General features: G+C 44.9%; 1 protein-coding gene across 3 annotated transcripts in view; it reads right to left on the bottom strand.

Annotated features, from left to right (window-relative positions):
- Positions 1–24,769, bottom strand: part of KIRREL1 (kirre like nephrin family adhesion molecule 1) — a 2,247,154-nt gene that overhangs the window by 200,172 nt on the left and 2,022,213 nt on the right. For all 3 annotated transcript variants that reach the window (XM_069635419.1, XM_069635420.1, XM_069635421.1), the window contains one exon: positions 1,641–1,718. In XM_069635419.1, the coding sequence (XP_069491520.1) occupies positions 1,641–1,718 (78 nt within the window). The remainder of the gene's footprint in view (positions 1–1,640; positions 1,719–24,769) is intronic.

Below are 24,769 nucleotides of genomic sequence, written 5' to 3'. Positions count from 1 at the left end.
CCCAGCTTGGTTAGTGTTGTGGGAATGAGGCCTAAAAGTGGTTAGCCCACATTGGGAAGGGCATATCAAAGCTCTTGTGTGATTGTTCTCTGACATGTGTCAAAGTGACCAGAGTATCCTCCCCATAGCGTCCCCCGGGCCCTGCATCTACTGGCTCTTGATGGCAAGTGTCCCCCTTAGTCACTGCAGTGGTAGTTTGCAGAACAGCTTTGTCACAATAGTTTAGAAGTTTAAGCAAGTTACTGAATAGGGAGAAAATACGATTCAGGTATGGGAAAAACCAATCTGTATCTTAAATTAAGACTGGTATAGGAAATAAATAAGTGGAGTGATAACTGGGTCTCATCTGGTTTAATAAATTTGTCCTCCATTATCTACTTAGTGGCAGGACGCAGGGTAAGAGTTATTGTAATTGTTAAAGGTTACCATCTGTGAGAGTTGCTTGATAGTCTTTACTGATGTACCCGATTGTACGATGAACAACAAAATGGCAAAGAAAATTATGATTCCAAATAGACTAGCTCCGTTTAATTGGAAGTAAAAGAATAATTTAGACATTGGAGTATGAATTCATGGGTTAAACATCGAGGGACGGAAATAAAGAGCTCATAATCAGGAGCCAAAAGTAGATTAGTAGCTCACTGGGTAATGTTTTATGATTTTGGGCATAAACCATTAACCAGAGGGCAGTGGCTACTTTTGGAGAAGGAGCTAATATATAGTGCAGCAAATTTAATTTCAGCATGGGATTCAAGCATTGTCATTTTTTCTCTCAACCATGATACGTTATTGACACATTATGTTTTTGAGTATGTTTTCGAGGACCCAATAACAGCAATTTAAAAATAAAGGGAACTCTATGCCAGCTCTTAAAATTATGCACAGTAAAAAAAAGTGAATGAATACCTATCAGCCCTGTTTTATGCTTCCGCCAACACCAGATTAAGCCGTAAAAAATTAAAAAAATCACATAAGGCGACTTGTTAATCACATTGCATAATTTGTCATAAAAAACACAAAATTACAATAAGAAATGTGAATAAGATGTCCAGAAATGGCAATTCCCAATTAACTAGGACAGGTGTAATATCAGATGCGTATATATCTGTATGGCACTAGTTGTCCTGGAGTGTAAACTAGCTTCAGGTATTAGTTTGGGTTAACCAAAACAAGGTTCTTCTGAGATACAAACAAGCAGAAGCCAAATAGCCTGCAATTCTAGGTTATTTCAATCCACATAGTTATTAGCATTACAAGAGAAGGTGTTGTCTAAGGTGAAGGCTATAGTCGGCATGTGAGATGATATTTGGGGCCCCTGTAAACAAATATACAGTTTAGAATAACTGACTCACTCCCATGACTATTTTTCTTTTTATTAGGCTATTCTTCGAGGAGAACTCTTGGTATTTTAACTGTGGTTTGACTTGTGCCTTTTCTGTACACTATCTTAGAATTTTGTAATTGAGCCGTGTCTTGAAAAACCAATCCGTTTGAAAAACAAAGCCAATGAGTTAGTCATGTATATACCAGCGTTGGTTGCACGCAAATGTATGCATGAGGCATCAAACCTCTGTTGCATATCCAGTCAATGTACCAGTCTACGCATCAAAGGGAAGTGATATTTAAAGTGAATACCAGACCTTCAGTTCATACTCCTCTCGGGTGTCAATTGTGTCACAGCGAAGATCCTGGTTCAGCTCCACATCATCTTTGAATGACTGTAGAAAGGAGAGAACAGAAGGTCAGCATCGTGGGCTCAGTGTTGTATTGGCAGGGGGAGCAGGGATCTACAACCTTTGGCTATCTAGAAGACTCTAAATCCTGTAAGCCCCAGCAAGCATAATAAATGGTAAGGGATCATGAGAGTCATAGTCCAAAACATCTGAAGAGTCTCAGGTTTCAGAACCCTGAGCTAGAGTGATACGGGGAGGTTGTGTTACCCAATATAACAACTTGAAAAGCTCTTTTGGTGACATCTAACTTACATTCATTCTTAGAGTGAAACGGTTGCAATAGATATGGTAGCACTGTCCATGCATAAAAACAATCCAAGCATTTAAATCTGTTCTGATCCTGAGTTCCATTTGTATGGCTCTTTTTATGGCAAGTTTCTAAATTGGTAATGAAGAGTATTGAGTTGAAGATCTTGGACCAATAACATAGCATAGAGCAATGGTTGGTTGATTGAAGACATTTATATAGCAGACCAATAACTCAGGAGAACTGAGTAAAGTTAATGGTTGGTCTTGAAATTTAAAAGAAAACAAAGAGTAGAGGAGCATACCTATTGTGGAAGAACGTTGCACATTTTTGCTACATGTTCCACAAAAACCATTGCTCTCGTTTGGAGTTCGATTTACATGTTAAAGCCTGCAGAAGCAGTTGACTAGAGCTAAGAGGGTGCGGCTGGACACACCGAATAATTGTATTGTTAAGAGAGGCTGCAGCATGCAAAAATATGCACTTATAGGACAACCAAAAAAGTTTGAATACCACTCAATGCTGGCTGTCAACACAATGGATTGATTTCCTAAGACACATGAACTTGTCTAGCAATACTGTCTACCAGCACCCCTTATACTCAGCTCTTAATTGCAAGTGCCTAGGAGCTTTCTCGGGTGGCCATAAATGTAATATAATTACGAGAATTTAGTCAATAACACTAAAATAATTCCTAGTGTAAGCACTGTAACCAATCAATAACAATATAACTATTGTTCTGCTCTCCAGAGCTCAATAGTGAGTGCAGATTGCATGCAGGTACATGAACGAACTGAATGAAAGCAGCAAACCTGTCAATATTGAATAATGAACTGAATGAAAGTAGCAAACCTTCTAATATTGAATCACGCACTGAAAGAAAATGGTAAAATAAGTTGAATTAAGGACTTTGACTGCAGAGTTGAAGTCAAGTCTGAGAAACTGTTTGGTTTTGAAGCTACGTTTGGAAAACTATTTGTTTATTTAATATCAAACTAATAAAATCACCAAAATTGTGCTTAAAGGACAGTAACCTATATACTTGGAGGACGCTAAGCATGAAGGGGGGAAGGGTCACCAGAAGTGAACTGTGAATAAGTCCCTGAAACACAAGATATTGAAAGTGTACAGAATAAGGAAGTCAACCTAAGGAATTTGAAACACAGAGGAAAGATACCGAGGAGCCTATGTCTGAACAGGAGAACTAAGAGTTGCGCAACCTGTGATGGGTGGACCGTGTTGTCTGACAACTGCGCCAAGACCAGAAAACCCCCTATGTGCTGAAAAAGAAACCTACTATTGTGTTAAAAAGGAAAACTACTATTGGTGCATTTAAAAGCTTGGGGAGGGGAATCCTGAGCTGTGAAGAGTTGTTGGAACTTATCTTAAAGACGGAGCCTCAAGGTACTTCCTTTTGTAACAACTTTTACGTTGAACTTGGGGAAGGGAACCCTGACACTTGCTGCAATGAAACTGTATTGAACTTGGGGAAGGGAATCCTGACATTTAAAAAAGTGTAGAACTGTATTACCTTAAATCAAAGAGAAGGTAAATTGAACACTGGTGAATTTGTTGGTACTTGGGGAGGAGAAACTGAAGAATAAGCCAGAGCTGGAAATAGCTCAGAACTTTACTTTTGGAACACTGTTTAGTTCATGGTTGACATCCCTACACATTGTTTAGGTAGGGAAACCCCACCTTAACATAGGGCAAGTTAGGCCTTACACCATCCTGACATTTAAGTTAATACAGGTATTTCAGTTACAATGAATCGGTTGTCTGCGTCTTCTTCCACGATGACAACCTCACAGCGTACCAAATAAAGGGAAGACCATACAGAGAGTTGGTGACCCTCTTCAAGGGATCCTTTAATTGCAAGATAACAGAATTGGATACGCATCCTGATGTTCCAATACAACAGTTTTAATTAAAATGTGAAATGGGTAATTCTTTATTTTTTGCAAATATATATAACAGTCCTACTTCCACAAATATGTTTACTTCCCTTACCCTAATCAAATCGGGAATCAAAGACCTCTGGAATAAGTTTCCTGAAAAGAGGAACTAATGTTTATATGTGGTGGGGATTTGAACATTAAATTGAGAAATGGCCCACCCGAAGGCCTTTTATGATCTAGAGTAAGATAGGGTGTTGGGTATCCCATTAGCTCGGATGAAGGACCCTAAAACCTGTGTGGAGGGCATGACATTTTGTCAATGGCTCATACAAATGGGGCCGAGATCAAAAAAATTGCAGATTGGGTGATCACATCCAAGATTTAGCAACTTATAGGTGTAACAGAGGCAGTTCTACTATTGACTAGGTCCAGTTGATGGTTAACCTTTTGAAACATATATAAATATTCTGTATCCAGATAGTTCTCTATAGTGACCATTATGAGTGGTGCTTGATTATCCAACTGAATGTAGTTTCGCCATTGCAGAACCCCATTTAACATTTAACAGAAATTACTTGTAAAAAGCCACTCCACCAAATGATTAAGATGGAAATTTGCTGACAAACTATGGATAGGAGACCAAATCATGAAGCAAAATGCATCAAAATTGCTGTCTTTATTGAATAAGGAGGTGAATCCAGTGACAACGGTATTAAATCACAGGGAACTTATCAGGGATATTCAAGAGTTTTCAGTGATTAAGAACATAAGCAGCACAAGGAAAAGTAAACCCCAAGGTGGGTTTGATGATAGTTGTAGAACTGAAAGAATGGTGCTTCTCTCTCTTTTGAAAAAAGAGGATCTGTCCAGGAGTGAAATTATTCATACAAGAGCCCAGTATAAAAATAAACGGGCATACAGAAAAACAGAAGTAATTAAGCATGTGTGGGAATTGTTGGAGGCAGCAATCAAAGATAAGAATTCCCAAAAATTCTGGGAGGATGTGATCAAGGCACCAGTGTATAAGATCCAACATTCCGGATTGAAAACTACGATCTTCGACACAAGCTGGGTGGCACACTTCTCAAATTTATATAACAGCAATTGGGAGAAAGAAGAAGGGAGTGGGGCGATAGCATATCTAGAGGTGGCAGATAATACTGCCAAGGCTGGTAGAATCGTTAACAGCCCATTGAAACTCATCTATATAATGAAATGGTACAAGCTATCAAGTTGTCAAAAAGAAACAGCAACCGGAACGGATGGAATTCCTGCCGATTACTATCAATATTATATTGAAATCTCGGGTCCCTCTTATAAGGTAATACTGCAGACTAGTATAATACCAGTTGAGAGGAGGAGGGCAATTATCGCTCCCTTATTCAGGAAGGGTTGGATAATTTGAGAGATGCCTTTTGAAGGTGGTAGAAGAAAGGGCTACATCAAATTCAATCCTTTCTCCAATTCAATTTGGGTTTCGTCCATCGTTAGTAACTATGGAGCAACGGTTGAATTTGTATATAATAATAATATATAATAATTACACATTCTTTAACATCCAGCAGACCCTCAGAGCTGCACTTGACCCACAGTGTGTGCCCAAGTAAGGTCCTGCTCTCTCCTGCTAATTTTGTGCCCAGTATTGTTTGACCCAATTAGTAAATTTAGCATCTGCCGTCTCGCGGCGTGCACATTGCCTCTGCTGACCCCCGTTTCCTGCTTTGCCAGCCCCAGCCCGCCTCACTGCCTGCCCCTGATTGGTTCCTAGTGTCTGGCTCCAAACACCTCTGTGGGTCTAACATCTAGCAGGCCCTTGACATTGCATTTAACCCGCTGCGTGTGCCTAAGTAAGGTCCTGCTCTATCCTGCTAATTTCGTGCCTAGTATTGTGTGACCAAATTTGTAAATTTTGCATCAGCCACCTTGCAGCGTGAATATTGCCTCTGCATCCACCGTTTCAGGCTTACCCGGCCCTAGGCTGCCTCCCTGCCCACCCCCGATGCGTGATTGGTCCCTACTGCCTCCGTAAGCCACCACTGTATGGTAGCTCATCTGCAGCAGCTACCCTGATTTTCATCTTTTTCATTAATTACTTTTTGCATTTTAAGTGTGTTGTGTCTAGTGATGATAATAATGGCATTGTTTCTTTATTACAAATTTCTCATAATTAAAAGATTTATTTTTTACATGAGAGTGTAAGAGGCATTCATTGAGAGTTCATTGCAGAGTGATACATATTTGAACATGAACTTAGAGAGTGGGGCATCTATCGAAATGCATTGTGTATTGATGTGTTATATATGGTACATGTCTTAATACACATAGGAAGGGTTACTGGATGGTGTGTGCAGCGGACCCTCAATATAAATATATGTGACATAGGTAAACCTCTCCTGTGCTGGCAATTGAGAACAGCCCACTACTGCAGGCGTTGTTGCCTTTTTCTAGCACGCTGCTTAACTAAAGTGTGTGATGCATGGCAAATCATTTAATCTCACTGCGCATTGCCTAAAGTGTACAAAGCCTGCAATCTTTTATACATACCAATACCACTGTCAAAACAGGTCAAAATCAGTTTGTGATTAATGAACGCCTGAGCGATGGGTTTCAAGTGTTTTAAAATATAGAGTGGCCGTGTCCTGCCCACCGGCCATGGACGGCATGGCTAGTGGGCTGGTAGTGTTTTAAAATGGACAGCTTCGGCCGTGCCATCGACCATGACCCTTTTTAGTGATCTAGTAGTGTTTTAATGGCCACTTGCGATGTGTGGAAAAAAATCTATGCAATAACAAAATCCCTTGATATTCGAGGATATGCGAGGAAAAAAAGTTAGTTGCAGGGACGTTAAGGTGAGAACTTAACGCAACAAAACCCCTGAAATTCAGCTAAAGCAACTTTGCGCCCCATGCTGCGAAGCCCACAATGATGACATGAACACATCACTGATGCCATCACTGCTGACAACACTAATTACATCATATGTGACAGATTATATCAGTAATGGCATTAGACATAATATCATCATCAAATAACTTTATTCGACAGTCAGACCATCAAAGTACATCCTAACACAATACAGCAATTGCTTTAGTTTAACAATACCCATATTCAAGGAAACCAAAATAAAACAAAAAAAATTATGATAAATGTTTTTGCCCTTATGGCCTTCTAGTTGCCACAGGCACAATAGTAGGGAGTCCCCTTTTCAATTTCGCCAGGCAAATCCAAGTCCCTTAGATTTGATGCTGCAGTGAGTGCCATTTAACCTCAGCCCTAATGATGTTAGATTCGCACCTGATAAAGCAGAGTTGTGGAGCAGGTTTCCAAATTGACCAGGAGATTTCACGTAAGGGTTGATTGTAATCCTATGGTTTACAGTCCTGTCAAGATTTCAAAAATGTCCAGCTCTGCCCAAAACACCATTACCATTCTGGGGTCCCAAAATTCCAGTTTGATGGTGTCACAGGAATTCTCACCCTCATTGCATGCTCTCTAACAGCTTGCTATGACTTCCCTAGTCACAAAGGTACAACCCCTTAAAGTGCGAAGCCAGTGAAAGCATTTATTTAGGAGTGCTTTGCTTGATTCTCACTGGTTAGGGGACATGTTCTGTTCCCCATGAAGAAATACTGTAGCCCTCCTTAGGCCCCAGAGAGCTTGATGTCTGGACGTGCTTTCCCCAAAGCATGGTCTATATGCTCTGTTTTTATCCAGACTAAGGACCTGGGTTCCCTCAATGTATATGGCCTAATTATCCCCTTCTGTGTTCATAATGTTGGAATTGGTGACCAGGTTCGCGGCCAGGTTTGCTTCCCTAGGTACCTTCTGCTGGGCAATTTGCTCAACTTGGGGCTGGATGTTTTGAATGAGCATATTGGTCTCACATTGAATGGGGGCCTGGAATTGTGTCCCATTTACAGATGAGCAGGGTTTGGCCTTTTCTGAAGGGGCATTATGTCACGTATGGTTGTCCTCTCCAGACGTTCCGGGGGAGGATTATGAAACCTCTTTAAATTTAATGGGCCAGTTTTGGGGTCCTCCTCCTCCACTCCCGTGGGCTTCTATCAGAGCCAGTAATAGCCTTTTGATATCTGCAAGTTCCGAAAGCACTTGCTTGCAGTTACATCCGTGTGCGAGACGATCCTCCTTCAAAAAAGGATCAGGATTGGGAGCAGTATATTGAGTGGTTAGCTTGGCAAACCATAATGGGGTTAGGCGGAGAAAAGAGCAGTTCCTTGAACACATGTTTGTCATATTTTGACTCCAGGAACTACCATTAAGGGAGGATTTGTCATCAGGCCCCACATTGTTCTCCATATCCATTCGGGCCAGTGGGACCAGATGACTGGCTTTCTCGACGTTCACATCTATCTTAGCAGAAAGGCGGGGTGATAGCCATTTGGGTTAGACCGGGCACAGTTGGGGATACAGGGACCAGACAGTTGCTCGTAAGAGTCGTGTTAGGTTGCAGGCCCTCCTCCTGGGACCAAAAAGTCTAACAGCTGGTAAGGGGGGACTAGGCTGGCGACTGACCGTGGCGCAATCTCAGAACTGGCAAGCGCTGGAATAGGTTGGAGAATAGTCATGTTGGTGCGAGCCGGGAAGGGGACAGAGGGGTTATCATGGGGGGAGGATTCAAGCGGTACCCAATAATTTTACCGAAAACAAAACAGAGTGGTACATTTCACTATAGTACATAATACCGAAAAACACTGAAAATAATAAATATATATGGGGTAGTGGGGTAAGAGGTTAAAAGGATTCGAGATTGTGTTGGAGGGGCGTTACAAGGGTAGAATAACGTGTGGCTTAGGGGGGACACCCCCTCCCCCAAATTATTATGGCCACGATGAAATGTACCACTCTGAAATTTGGGTCAGTGAAATCGCATATAACCCAATCAAGGTTGTTGACAAGGTTCAATTTCTGTATTTCTCTGTGACCTTGTCAAAGCAAACAGAGGGACCCAAGGTGATCAGCAAATCTTCTTTTGCAGTCGGTTCATCTTGGCTTTTGGCTATGGGCTTTTCTTCAGGACATTCACCTTTCAGGGCCCCCAGGCTGCTATTTATGTCTACTCCATAAAGAACTCTGGGTTTTGTTGTTTCCGTCCCCCCAACACGTCCTGATTGGATCCCATGTACTGGTATATTTCTTAGATTAGGAAATAAGCATCTCCCGAAAATGTAGTGCGGTTGCAAGGTTTTCCTAGAATGTTGGTGTCAGTATCACAGTTTGTCCCATAGCAAGGGGGCCAAGTTCCCAATTTGCATCTCACAGTTACAATCTTTCGTTTGGGCTCTGTGCAGGCTTGCACGATTAACAAGGAATAGGCAATGTAAAGTGGGAAAGTCAGGCATATAGGGAAGTGGAGAGAAATTCAAGATAGCTCACATGGTGAGATCACAAACAGCAGTCACTGCATCTCCCAGCCCGGCTATCTCCACTCTCACCTAAGGGAGCTCTTCCACTTCCACATATAGTTCCTCAGATTGAGCTGTTAAGTGAAAACTTGGGCCCTAGGTATAAGCACTTCATCCGGACTGGTGGCTGCTGACTCTGCTCTCGCGGAAAATCCTGCGTGAGTGCAGCACCCGTGCCCTTGATCCCCGGGGGCTTCAGCCCTGCAGGAGTTGCCAGTGAATTTGAAGTTTGCTGCAATAACGAGTCACAAACTAGCACCCTTGATCCCAGAGGGCCTCAGCCCTGCGGGAGTTGCCAGTGAATTTGAAGTTCAGGGGGGCGTGACCTCTCCCTAGCACGGGATACACTGGCCCTCCTGGGCTGAATAAATACTACAATAGCGGGCCACAACCATTATCATTAATAAGTTATCTCATAAAAACATTGATTATATTAATAACAATTTAGACCGTGGACCTAGCCATGATGAAGGCTGTGGTCACTGACCATCACCAAACGCCATAGCTACGAATTGGTTAGTGTTGTAAAATATACAGTGTGCATGGCTAAAAGCCATGCCTAGTGGCTCGTTATTATTTTAAAACCTACAGTGGCGGGCGCTGTTGAGCAGCCGCAGGAAATGGCCGCCTGATTGCGTAGCTCTGTGCTCACCTACGATCCTCTAACAATTAATCCTCTTTAATGCCTAAGCTTGTGCTAAAACCTGCCAGAACATGAAGATAACCATTCGGGCCACAGACTGTCCAAATACTAAGCTTGAGGTCCATCCCGGTGTGGGGTAGCGGCCGTCTGGAATTTAACCCTGGAGTGCGCGGGCTGTGCAATTGCCGCGTCTGGCGAAGCAAGTGTTGTGGCCCGTGGATTCATGTGGGCGGACCTACAAGACCGGCGCTCACAGAAGTTATCATTCCCTCAACTAGACTACCATCAGTGGTCCGTGGGAAGTAAACTGAATATTGAGAGCCGTTGGCCTCTCCGCCGATGAGAGGACTGCGACCGCGGTGAGGGGAACGTGCTTGATGCTGGCGGACGAAGTAGGACACCAAGACTCTCTCAGGACATCCCCATAATTATGGTCTACCTCCACACTCAGAAGAGCCCGCGGTGAGCACGCTCCGGACCATGCTAAATTACACCAGTAAGTGCAGCTTGGAGACCTGCCCCTCAGAGAAGGGTTGCGTGCTGCTGAGGCGTCACTGGAGGCCGCAGCCCGAAACGTGGACAGTGGAGCAGCCAGCCGGCACCCGCAACACTTTAAAAGGGAGGAAAAGAAAGAAACAACCAATAATCTATCCCGGGCATGGTGGTAGCGGGCAGTCCGGTGCCCAGCGATCCATTATAACGAAGACCGCACTGTAATTGATACGTGCGAGCCCCCGGGATTGCTGGTGAGCGTCTGAACAGCAGGGGGTTGCTTGGGGGCCCGTGTGCACCACAGTTAGAAAGACAATAGCATAAGTAAACCAACAGCACACTGTGCGGCATCCCAACGACTTTGAGGTTCTTGGGCCGGAACCCGAGGACTCGATCGATGCAAAGCAACTGGGATCCCGGTGTACTAGTGAGCTGTGGCCCCATGAATACACAGAAAAGGCAAGCGAGCAGCTCGCCTAGTGCCTGAAATGTATCTGCCCACCAGACAGCTGAAGCATTAGCACGCACAGACTGGAAGACAGATCGATATACTGGTGGCTTGGACTGGAGCTAGCCGACGAAGAGCTGGCTTGAGGGCGCCATGACAGAGGGACTAACTGATCCCTGACTGGATCCAGTCAATCCTGGAATATAGGAGGGAGACAAACCGGTTAGGCTAGTTGGAAGGAAACACTGTGGACAAAGCAATAGTCGTGGCGCATGGACTGCCTCCCTGTTTTGGTCACACCTGCTACTCCAGTGATAAACAAGGGCCCAGTCCTCCTTATTCCTGCCGCTGTGCAGAACAGCGTGTTGTAGAACTGCCCTGAACGGCTCAATCATCTGTTGCAGAGCGCAGGCCACGCCCAGCTCCTCTATGGTACTGAAGTAAGGCACCCCAAGCATATCTGATTGCAAGAACCCTCTGAGCAGTGACAATTGCATAACGTATACTTACACAGTGGGAAAACACATGCCGAAAATAGCCAAGTACTTACCGGCACCTCACGGAATTCTCCACATAAGCCTTCCACGATATATCTGGACCTGTGTGTCAGGAATCTGTGGAAAGGCCGAGGACGGCGCTAGGTGCTTGGCAGGAGGAGATAAACTACATTGCCCATTAGGCTTTAGGAAGTGTGTAGTTCTCCTCTATCGCGCGCGGCACCAGCTGCTCATTAGCAGCAACTGTTAAAACCCGCCGCCGCCCGTGCCTCGGTGCAGGTAATTACTGATTATCAGCATGGGCGGCAGCAGTGTAGGAGCAGGCATGTGGGAGCATATCCGACGCCGAAGGACTTATTGAGCTTCCCTCCTCCCCGGGCCTCGACGGTAACGCTGAAGAACACAAGAAAGTCTGTCGCGGGCTGCGGCGGTGAAGCGGTTCTTACTACCTGGTGTTGGGCATCGCTCTTCAGGGTCCGGATGTCCTCGTGAGGCATCCGGGCCATCAGTTAAGTGTTTTTGGACCTCGGTGCTTACATTCTGGGGTTATAATACGTTGATGTTCATGTATTGATTTATTATCCAATAATGCAGTGAGTGTGTGAGGTAACACGCTCTAGGATACACGTCCCGCTTGATACACGCCATGTGAGAGGAAACATGTTATAAGAACTCAGGACTGATAAAACAGTGCCCAAGGGGCAGATTATCCTAATGTGCATGTAATTGGAATAAGTCTTTGGAGTCCACTTATCACAAGGGCCTGTTATGTGTTATGTTTGGTCCCAAGACTCTGTTTGTCGTTTCATTGTGCCCAACGGGCCATGTGTCTTGTATCTTCATGAAAGGGACAACCCTTGTTTGTGCCATTTGCGTCTAAACCATCTTATGTGTTTTCATATATTACTGTCCCCAGTAACATGTTACGTTCAAGGTCTGTGTTCTAGGTTATGTTTGTGATATGCAAAGTGAAGACTTGTAAAGCCACCCACCATGGTTATAATATAGCAGATTTACTTCAGGGGTAAGAGATTAGGCTAGGTGATTACGGTTTCAGGTACAGGAGTATTGCTGTTGTATGTATTTGCTTGTTATGTTCCCCTCCTTTCCTTTGTCACTCCATCCCCTTTCCCTAACTCCATCTTCCCCCCATTGGCTGCCACGTGGCTCCCTGTGATATACGTTCAGGTGCCCGTGCCAACCACGGTGGGAGGGGTCAATCTATTTGGCTTCTGTGGTTCGGAGGAGGGGATCGAGATCCCTACTCCATAAGTTTGACAGAATTACCTGCCCCCGATTTCGGGGTAATTGAACCACCCACGCCAAATGGATACAAATCCTCCCTCTTTAGCGGATGTGCTCAAGGCACTACAGGACATACAAGTAGAATTGGTACAGACTACACAGGATTCGAGTATATTGAAAGCTCAGGTACAGGGTTTGGTCGCACAAGGCACCCCGCTTGATGGGGCTGGAACCTCTACTGGAGGGCAAACTGGTAGAGCCACGTCTACTGTGATTGTGCAGCCCTCTAGTAGTGTGCCCTTAGCCACACCTGAAAGATTCACAGGAGACCCTAAGAAATATATGACCTTTTTAACGCAGTGCCGACTTCATTTTTTGTGTAAACCTAAGGCGTTTGAGACAGTACAAGCTAGAACGGCATTTGTTATTTCCTATTTAACGGGAGATGCGGCAGCATGGGCAATGCCTTTGGTGCAAAAGGATGATCCTTTATTATATGATTGGGATGGGTTTCTAGTGGAATTTGGAAGGTTATTTGACCGCCGGGAGGTTTCTTTGGCTCAAGACAAAGAATTGTTAGCTTTAAGACAAGGAACCCGCGACTTGGTTTCGTATGTTACACAATTTAACAGGTTGGTTATTGAGACAGATTGGCCTGAAAAGAAACAGACTGTGTTGTTTTATCAAGGGCTCAAAGAGGAGTTGAAGGATGCTATCGCTCAAGTAGAACCCCAGCCCATGACATGTACCGCCATGATTGATTTAGCTCTAAGATTGGATCATCGTATTGGAGAGCGCAGGGGTGAGAAGAAGAGACCAGAAGTGTTGCCTTTTGCTAGATTGGATCGGGGGAAGGGAAACAGGAATACAGAAGGAGAACCCATGCAAATTGGTAGAATAAGGGGGCCTTTGTCTGTTGCTGAGAAGGAGCAACGAAGGGCTAATCATTTGTGCCTCTATTGTGGACAACCAGGACATTTTATTAGAACTTGCCCAAATACTCCCAAGAAAGGAGCAGGGGTGGATAGAAACAAGGTTGAGTCGGGAAAAGGATTGGGCCGGCCTTAGGGGGAACTCAGGCGACAGGCCCAGACACAACTAGGTTCCCCAATTGGAGTGCAAATACGACAGGGAAAAGAAATTCACATTTGTACATACTGGTGACTTTACTGTTTGCCTGTACTAAGCAGCTAGTGTCTGCAATGGTGGATTCAGGCGCCACTGGTAATTTCATTGACATTGGTTTGGCGAAAAGATTGTGTTTACCATTGAAGGAAAAATCTCAGGTTGAGGGAGTACAATCAGTGGATGGTTCACCATTGGTTTCAGGACCCATTTGTCAACAAACTGAGCCGCTTATAATGAGGTGTGAGTCTGGACATACAGAGGAAATTGTCTTTGATTTAAGTGCGGCACCTCAATTTGGGCTCATTTTGGGCATGCCTTGGTTGCTTAAGCACAATCCCAGGATTGATTGGATTAAGCGGGAGGTGGTTTTTGCACGAGTGGGATGCGAGAGTCACCTTGAGGAAGAGGTGAGACCCGCATTGTATTTGGCAGATCAAGTGGCAGAACCACAAAGGGTGGGAGCAATGGCTGTGAGTATCCCAAATCAGTACCAAGATTTAGCTAAGGTATTCGACAAAGGGGGAGCAGACAAGTTACCACCCCATAGATCTTATGATTGTGTAATTGATTTGGAACCAGGGGCTAAGTTACCTTGCAGTAGAATCTATGCGTTGACTGAAAAAGAAAACCAGCATTTACGTGAATATCTGGATGACATGTTAAATAAGGGATTTATTAGACATTCCACCTCACCTGTGTCGTCACCCTTATTTTTTGTTCCAAAGAAAGAAGGAACACTTAGGACATGCATTGACTATAGAGCATTGAATAAGGTGACAGTGAAAAATAGGTACCCCTTGCCTTTGATTTCAGTGTTATTAGATCAAGTAAAGACAGCAGTGGTTTACACCAAATTGGATTTGAGAGGGGCTTACCATTTGATCCGTGTGAAAGCAGGGGATGAGTGGAAGACAGCTTTCAGGACTAAGTTTGGTTTGTTTGAATACCTTGTGATGCCTTTTGGTTTATGTAATGCTCCTGCAGCATTTCAATACTTTATGCAGGAAGTGTTGAGTGAGTTTCTAGATCAGTTTGTTATAGTTTATATTGATGACATTTTGATTTATTCATCTTCTGAAGAGCAGCATCGAGATCATGTAAGAGCAGTGTTAAAAAGATTACAAGACCATCAGTTGTATGTAAAACTGGAAAAATGTGCTTTTCATACCACTCAAGTGGAATTCCTTGGTTTTATTTTGACTCCCTCTGGTATTGTGATGGACAAAAGGAAAGTACAAGCAGTTACGAAATGGCCAGCACCTCAATGCATCAAAGATATCCAATCGTTTTTGGGTTTTGCAAATTTTTATAGGCGCTTTATTTCAAACTTTTCACAAATCGTTACACCTATTACCAAATTATTAAGGAAGGCCACTAAATTTGATTGGAATTATGAGGCAGAAGTAGCTTTTCAAGAGTTAAAGAAAGCATTTACATCAGCTCCGGTATTGAGACACCCTAATCCGGAAAAACCTTTCCAAGTGGAAACGGATGCTTCCAATGTGGCTGTGGGAGCTATATTGTCTCAAAAGGATGAAGAAGGAGTATGGCATCCTGTAGCTTTCTACTCTCGCAAGCTTACTAGCTGTGAACAAAATTATTCAATCACCGATAAAGAGTTATTGGCAATTAGAGCAGCTTTTTTGGAGTGGCGACATTATTTGCTGGGGGCTAAATATCAGGTTACAGTGGTCACTGATCATAAGAACTTGCAATATTTCAAGACAGCGCATACATTAAGTCCAAGGCAGTTAAGATGGTCACAGTACTTTAATGAGTTCAATTTTATAGTCACTTTTAGACCAGGAAGAAAAAATGGAAAAGCTGACGCTCTATCTCGGCAGCAACATATGGAAAGCATGATAACCGAAGTTAAGACTATCATTCCTGCGGAAAAGGTAGTAGGAGCAATAATGACTCAGTTACTAAGACAGGTTAAACAGGAAATGAAAGGAAAGGTCAAATTGAAATGGGGAGAGAATCCCGCAGAAAAATTCCACAAGGGACTTCCCTATTATGCAGGGAAATTGTTTTTACCGACGCTCGCTTTACAAAGGAAGGCGATTCATTGGTGTCATAATTCACCTTTAGCAGGACATTCAGGAAGTAAAAAGACACAAGGGTTGCTGGAGAAATATTTCTGGTGGCCAGAGTTAAGACAAGATTCTATTAAATATATTCAAGAATGCGAAACCTGTGTACGCAGTAAGTCAGATCACCAAAAGAAATCAGGGTTACTTCAGCCGCTACCCACTCCGGAGAAGGTTTGGACACATATATCCATGGATTTCATCACTGATTTGCCTCCGGATAATCAGTATGACACAATCTGGGTGGTGGTGGATTATCTCTCTAAACAAGCCAATTTCGTACCTTGTAAAGGTATTCCTGGAGCAGGCAGATTGGCAGAATTGTTTTTACAACATGTGGTCAGATTACATGGTCTGCCTCAAAGTATTGTATCTGATAGAGGTCCACAATTTACTTCCAAATTTTGGCGTGCTTTTTGTAAAATGTTAGGCATGGAGTGTGCTTTGTCCACCAGTTATCACCCACAGACAGACGGACAAACTGAGAGAGTCAATCAGACGCTTGAACAATATTTACGATGTTATTTAAGTGATGGTCGTGAATCGTGGGTACAATCTTTATGGTTGGCTGAGTTCACTTATAATAACAGTGAACATGCCTCGTTGGGAATGTCTCCAAATGTATGTTTGTATGGTCAGACACAGAATATATTACCAGAACATCTACCTGACATGGAGAATATCCCTATGCTTCAGGATAGAAAAGAGTTACTATTACAACTCAGACAGAAAGCACGAGCCAATTTAGATCAGGCTAAGAAACAGTATAAGAAATATGCCGACAGAAATAGGTGGGAGGCTCCTCAGTATAAAGTGGGGGATAAGGTATGGCTTTCGACACACAATCTGCCTTTAAAGGGACCCCGGAAATTTGCCCCCAGGTTTATTGGCCCCTACGAAATTGTGAAATGTATTTCTACAGTGGCATGTAAACTAAAGTTGCCTCACATGTTAAAGATACATCCAGTGTTCCATGTGTCTCTGCTTAAACCCGCAGCTCCGGGAACGCGAGTACAGAGACCACCAGCAATTATTAAGGATGGGCAGACAGAATATGAAGTCAAGAAGATACTGGACTCAAGATGGAGACAGAAGCAGTTATGGTATCTCATACAGTGGGTAGGATATGGACCTGAGGATTGTTCATGGGAACCGGCCAGTGCGGTGCATGCAGCTAGATTGGTTCGACAGTTTCATTTGCAGCAGGCAGAGAAGACAAAACTTGGAAGGGGCCTTGAGAGAGGAGGTACTGTCAGGAATCTGTGGAAAGGCCGAGGACAGCGCTTGGTGCTTGGCAGGAGGAGATAAACTACATTGCCCATTAGGCTTTAGGAAGTGTGTAGTTCTCCTCTATCGCGCGCAGCACCAGCTGCTCATTAGCAGCAACTGTTAAAACCCGCCGCCGCCCGTGCCTCGGTGCAGGTAATTACTGATTATCAGCATGGGCGGCAGCAGTGTAGGAGCAGGCATGTGGGAGCATATCCGACGCCGAAGGACTTATTGAGCTTCCCTCCTCCCCGGGCCTCGACGGTAACGCTGAAGAACACAAGAAAGTCTGTCGCGGGCTGCGGCGGTGAAGCGGTTCTTACTACCCGGTGTTGGGCATCGCTCTTCAGGGTCCGGATGTCCTCGTGAGGCATCCGGGCAATCAGTTAAGTGTTTTTGGACCTCGGTGCTCACATTCTGGGGTTATAATACGTTGATGTTCATGTATTGATTTATTATCCAATAATACAGTGAGTGTGTGAGGTAACACGCTCTAGGATACACGTCCCGCTTGATACACGCCATGTGAGAGGAAACATGTTATAAGAACTCAGGACTGATAAAACAGTACCCAAGGGGCAGATTATCCTAATGTGCATGTAATTGGAATAAGTCTTTGGAGTCCACTTATCACAAGGGCCTGTTATGTGTTATGTTTGGTCCCAAGACTCTGTTTGTGGTTTCATTGTGCCCAACGGGCCATGTGTCTTGTATCTTCATGAAAGGACAACCCTTGTTTGTGCCATTTGTGTCTAAACCATCTTATGTGTTTTCATATATTACTGTCCCCAGTAACATGTTACGTTCAAGGTCTGTGTTCTAGGTTATGTTTGTGATATGCAAAGTGAAGACTTGTAAAGCCACCATGGTTATAATATAGCAGGTTTACTTCAGGAGTAAGAGATTAGGCTAGGTGATTACGGTTTCAGGTACAGGAGTATTGCTGTTGTATGTATTTGTTTGTTATGTTCCCCTCCTTTCCTTTGTCACTCCATCCCCTTTCCCTAACTCCATCTTCCCCCCATTGGCTGCCACGTGGCTCCCTGTGATATACGTTCAGGCGCCCGTGCCAACCACGGTGGGAGGGGTCAATCTATTTGGCTTCTGTGGTTCGGAGGAGGGGATCGAGATCCCTACTCCATATAAGTTTGACACTGTGTGCCAGCTGAACCACACATATCAGAACTGGAACTCACAGCGACAAACTGATAAGTATAACGCAAAGTCCTCCAACATTATGATGAAAGGCGCCCAATTAAAAGAAAGGCCCAATGGACTTCTTCACGGGCCCCAAGGACCTGAAACGCCTAATCAATCTAATGCCAGTCGAGATGAACCAGCGGGAATATAATACACAAGATGACCATCTCCTCCAAAAAATGGCTTCATTGCAATAAATGTGAAGCTGGACGATATTGTCACAACGATGGGCTCCCTCAAGGCGAAAATGGAGAAAGAAAGTGGTTGAATAAACGAGGTTGAAACGCGAGTCAGTACTGGTGAGGATACACTTCAACGACATGATTGAGACATATCTACCATCAAAACCGAACTAACCAAGATGAGGAATAAGTGCGATGACCTTGACTCGCGCTCTAGACGCAACCTAAGGATCACTGGGGTGCCTGAATCAGCAACTAAAGGCCCTAGGAAACTCTGTCGAGACTCTCCTGAAATCTTTGACACCTCTGCATTATCCACGCAGTTCCTCATTGAAAGGACACACTGCACACTTGCCCCGCCACCATGACTGGGAGCACCTCCACACACAATAATAGCCAGACTACTAAACTATAGGGATGACACACTATCCTGAAGTTATCCAGAGAACTCAGTAGGCTGTGGTTTGAGTCAAGCAACATCCACATTTACCCAGACTTTGCGGCAAGTGTACAAGCCCAGAGAAAGACATATGACTCTGTAAAGAGACTCCTGAGGGCAAGTAAAGTACCATACTCTGATTTCCCCCGCAAAACTAACAATACAGCATGGGAGTAGAGGTCACTTTTTTGAATCCCTTGCGGGTGTACTTAATTATGTCAACGCCTCTATACCTGCCCCACCACCGCTCCCACAAAAGGAACATAACAACCCACTGAGTGACGGTGAAGATGGAGGAAATGGTAATGATTGAACCTGTCTCGGTTGAGTTAGAAATGCTTGAGTAGAAGATATAATTATGGGCATGCCTAATGTTGTTCAGAAAAGTCAGGTGGGTGCACCGAAGCCCAATTGGTGATTGGCAGCCAACATAGTGCCTCCGGGAGTATCCAACGTTCAATTGGGCATACATCATCAAGTTGGGGCGGATGGTGCGGGAGGAGGGAAGGGGGGTGGGGTGTTGGTCGAGTTGATGTTAAAGAGCATGATGAGATTTTAGTGGTACGACTGGGACCATATGTTCCACGAGTAGATGGAAATTGGAAAAGTTGCATTTGGGTAAACGGGATAGCATGGCAGAAAATCTGGGAAATGAAGCACCAAGATAAATACAAACTAGATACACACACTAGATACAAATGGCTAATACTCTGAAGTTGATTTCATGGAATGTCCGAGATCTTCAACAACCTGATAAAGAACAGAACAATATGGGCCTATCTGGACAGCCATTCCCCTAACGTGGTCATGTTGCAAGAGACCCACGCCCTTGACACTACACACATAAAGATTTCACCAAAGTGGGGCAAGAAAAGATATTATACCTCGTACTCCTCACAAACAAGGGGAGGGATTACACTGATTCACAAATTTATAAACATCAATACAGAATCCACCCCATATCGACCCCGCTGGTAGATACGTGATCATCACAGGTACTAATAATAATGAAGCTGTCACGTTGGTCAACACATACGGTCCGAACATAGAAGACCCAGCCTGTTACGTGCATGTGGCAACCCTGATCGGGAAGACATTAGAAATCCCTGTCCTCTGGGGGGTGACTTCAATACCATTTTAGATATCTCCAAAAACAGATCTGACACAAGACACTGGGGTTCTACCAGAGCAGCCCAAATGGTACAACAAATTATGGCGCAATATTAGCTGGTTGACGCATGGAGAGTGGAACACCCTGATAAAGCTGAATTCACATACTATTCCACCGTACACGATGCACAATGTCTAGAATTGACTTTTGGTTGGTTTCGGCTGCATGGCTTGATAGGCTGTGTGGAGCCACTATATTGCTGCGCACCCTGTCGGACCATTCACCGATAATTGTACAAATAGAACTAGCATCCGAAAGAAAGCCCCGGCCACTATGGAGAATGGCCCCAGCTGCACTCACAGACACCACCCTTGCTGAAACCCTTAGGATAGAAACACATATGACTTACCCCTGGTAACGTTCTTTCGACTGGATGTTCCTCCCACATATTCCTCATCTTTGATATTTGTATCTTGCCAGCCTTGCAGCTTCGGAAAAAAATAACTCTCGGCAGAGGGTGCTGTGCACAATGTTGTGGCGTTTATGACCCTTGTTCCATAAATCGAGGAACTAACCAGGCATACCCCAGACCGCAAGCTCTCAGGAAATGCAGAGTTTAATTCACGTAAATTGTACGGTGGGGTAGGCTGGGAAGAGCGATGAGGAATACGTGGGAGGAACATCCAGTCGAAAGAACGTTACCAGGGATAAGTAACTTGTTCTTCGAATGGATTGTGTCCTCCCACGTATTTCTCATCTTTGATAGATTCCCAAAGCAGTGACAATTTGGAGGAGGGAGTACTATTAAAATTAATTGTGAATGGAATGAAGGACTGCATTAGCAAAAAGACCTTCTTGAGTGGAAGAGGAGTCTAAGCAATAATGCTTAACAAAGGTATCAATTGACGACCCAGGTCGCCGCTGAGCAGATATCAATTATCGGTACACCCCATTGAAGAGCCGTGGAAGTAGTCATGCCCCTCGTGGAATGATCGTGAAGCCCTTCCGGCGGGTCCTTTCCCGCAAGTCTGTAGCACTCTTCAATAGCCAGTGTGATCCACCGGGATATGGTTTGTTTAGTTACGGACAGGCCCAATTTAGGACCGGTATACCCCACAAAACGTTGATCACCATGGTGCAATTTTGCCATTCTTGCAATGTAAAAGCCGAGAGCCCTTTTTGGGTCCAGCCTATGCAGCCTCCCTTCCTCTTTGCCCAAATGAGGAGGAGGGCAGAAAGTTGGGAGTGTTACCTTCTGCGACAAGTGGAAGTCAGAGACTACTTTCGGCAGGAATGATGGTTTAACGGAGTATGAGGAGGCTTGCATGAGAGAGCCTGCAACTCACTTACCCTGCGGGCTGATGTTAATGCCACAAGAAGTGCAGTTTTCAAAGTTAAGAGCCTTGACGGGCAGGAATGTAAAGGCTCAAACGGAATACAAATTACACATGTTAACACAAGGTTTAAATCCCAGGCAGGGGCATGGAATAGGGCTGGAGGGTACAAGTTAGTGAGTCCCTTCAGAAACGGAACAATTAAAAGGTATTTTGAAATAGGAGACCTCTTCAGAGGAGCGCTTAAAAATAGAAAGCGCCGCCAGGTATCCTTTTATAGTTCCAATCTGGATCCCCAGATTAGCCAGATGTAACAGGAAAGAAAGCACCGTAAGAGTGCCACATTGCAAAGTGTCCACATTATTGTCCATGCACCAGTTACTGAATTTATTCCAACGACAACGGTACAAGGATTTCGTTGCTGGCCTTCTGGCCAAAAACAAAATCTCCATTAAATCATCTCGTAGATCCAAACCCTTCTATCTCAGCCTCTAACAAACCATGCGTGATGGCTGAGTGTCTTGACCTCTGAATGGAGAACCCAACCTTCCTCGTGCAAGAGAATATCCTCTCTTTGTGGAAGACTTATTGGAGGGCAGATGGACATGTCCAGAAGGTCTGGGTACCACAAACTCCTGGCCCAATCCAGGGCAATTAGGATCATGGGTTTCCCGAACTTTCTCAACCTCCCGATTACGTGAGGAATCACAGGGACTGGAGGAAACGCATACAGGAGTGGAAATTCCCAGTCCACTACGAACGCGTTCCCTAGAGCTCTGCTTGGTACCGGTCGCGAACAGATCCACTTGAGGGGTTCCCCAAAGGGTGAAGATCTCTTGAAGGACTTCCTGAGCTAGTTCCCACTCGTGAGAGACTGTATTCCCCAGAACCAGAGGTGCATTGCCTCTCTGCACAGTGGTACTGACCCTACACCTCCTCTCTTGTTGATGTAGTACATGGCCACTGTGTTGTCTATCATTATCAGGACATTGTTTCCCCATACAGTGGGCTGGAAGGCCTTCAGCGCTAGTCTGATTGCCCACAGCTCCAAAAGGTTGATGTGTAGTTTGGACTCCGATGGAGACCAACGGCCGCTGATTGTCAGTTTGTTGGTGTTTGCTCCCCACCCCATGAGTGAGGAATCCGTTAATACCGTTATCTCCAGCCATGGTTGACAAAAAGATTCTCCCTTGAGAATGTTGTCCTTGCAAGCCCACCAAATCGGGTCTTGAGCAACTCTGTTCGAAATTTGCAGTTCATCCGACATATTCCCTGAAAATTGGACCACTGAGTTCTGAGAGCCCATTGAAGGGATCTCATTCTTAATCGGGTCTCTGGCACCATGAAAATGCAGGACGCCATGAGACCGAACAACCTCAAAAAATTGAAGGCCGGAAGAGGTTGGGCATTCTGGAATGTTGCTACCATCTGCTGAATGTGTTGAGCTCTCACCTCGGGAGGCAAGGTTTTCCCCGAGGACGTATCCAAGACCGCTCCGATGAACTTGAGTGTTTGGAATGGTATCATATGGGACTTCTTGTAATTGAGGGAGAAGCCCAGTCTGTGTAGGGAGTGGCAGGTGATAGAGATGTTCCTGGGCTTGCTCGGGTGAACAAGCCCTGATCAACCAGTCGTCCAGGTAGGGGTAGACGTGAATCCCCCTCTCCTGAAACTTGCTGCCACTACCGCCATCAGCTTGGTGAAAACCCTCTGGCGGAGATCAGCCCGAATGGCAGAACTCTAAACTGATGATGAGAACCGGCAACCACGAACCTCAGGTACTTTCTGTGCTGGAGATGGATTGTCACATTAAAGTAAGCATCCTGAAGGTCCAATGATACCAACCAGTCTTGGAGTTGGAGAGCCTGAAGGATCTGAGAAAGGGTAACCATCTTGAACTTGCTGAGGAACGTGTTCAAGTTTCTTAAGTCTAAGATGGGTCTCATACCTCCGTCTTTCTTGGGAATGAGAAAGTACCAACCCTTGTTCCTCTCCGCTACAGGTACATGTTCTATTGGACCTTTCTCTAGCAGGGTTAAAATTTCCTGCACAAGGAGCAGATCTGGAATTTTGACAGAGTTGGTTCCCGGTGGATGATCTTGAGGCCTTTTTAGAAAAGGAAGGCAGTAACCTTGAGCTACTGTGACCAGTGCCCAAGCATCTGAAGTAATGCCCCGCCATTCCTTCAGATGCTGAGGGATTCTGCCTCCCACCGGTGTCTTGTGGGTCAAGGCCTCAGAGTGGCTTAGAGGCGGCTGCAGCAGCGGCTGAGGGTAAAGATGCTGCTGCTGGGGGTGATTTAGCACCCCTTCCTCGTCCACCACGTGGGAATGTATTTCCCCCTTTGTTCAGCCTGTTCTCTTCCTCTACCAACTGAGAAATCGAAGCGAAAAGAACGACCCCTCCAGGAAGATGAGCCAGAGTAGGGGTGTTGAGGTTGTCTAATGGAGGCGCTAAGGGACTTAGCCGCCGCCTTGGAAGTCTGCAGGTTCTCCAGACTCATCTGCCTTGCTGTCGAACAACCTCGAGCCGTCGAAGGGCATGTTGAGCAGTCTGGCCTGCACATCCGGTGCAAATGCTGACTTTCTCAACCACGCAAACCGGTGCAGTACAGTGCTTGCAGCCATGGATCTGCTGATGCTGTCAGCAGTATCCAATCCTGATTGTAGACACTCTCCCATCACTTCCTTACCATCCTTAACTAAATTCAGGAAGCCGTCCCTTTCTTCTCCTTATGGGATGTGATCAGCCGCCATGGCAACACAGTCCCACAAGGTATAAGAAAATCTAGCTAAGATACATGCAACGTTAGTAGACTTCAAAGCCATACTGCCTGATGAGAAGACCTTGCAAGCCCATGCATCAACTTTCTTGTTGTCTCTATGGGGGGCGGGGGGCTAGAGGGATAGGCAGTCTATTAGGTTGAAGTAGCAGCCTGTATACTAAACTCTCTGGCGTATGATGTTTGGTGAGATAATCTGGATCACTGCTAGAGGGTCTATACTTCCTAGAGAAGTTCCTGTTCACAGCAGGCCCAGATGCTGGAGCTTCCCAATGGCCACAACCTTCCTTTGAAGGGCCTTGTGGAAGGGCAAGATCAGGTCCTTCTGATGTCCCTGATCTAGGATGTCCGTCATGTCATCCTGCTCATATACTCTGTGACTCTGTTCATCAGGTTTCTGTAAGCTGAATCAGCATGCTCTGATGGGTCAGGCCTGCCAAACTGCAATTTTGGAGAACTATCAAGTCCACTAGAAGACTGCAGGGAGTTAGAGAGGTCCTTCGTCCTTGATTCTGTATCAACAAGCTCTTCAGGTACATATCTTGTGCCAAACCGTACCCCCAAATGATGAAGTCTCCTCATCAGAAGCACTTTCCTCTTCATATATGGAG

This window comes from Ambystoma mexicanum, chromosome 1q (assembly GCF_040938575.1).
Source record: "Ambystoma mexicanum isolate Mex_15411 chromosome 1q, UKY_AmexF1_1, whole genome shotgun sequence".
Classification (NCBI taxonomy): domain Eukaryota; kingdom Metazoa; phylum Chordata; class Amphibia; order Caudata; family Ambystomatidae; genus Ambystoma; species Ambystoma mexicanum.
Note: the sequence above shows the minus strand (reverse complement) of the source record. Positions and strands in the feature narration are given on the sequence as shown.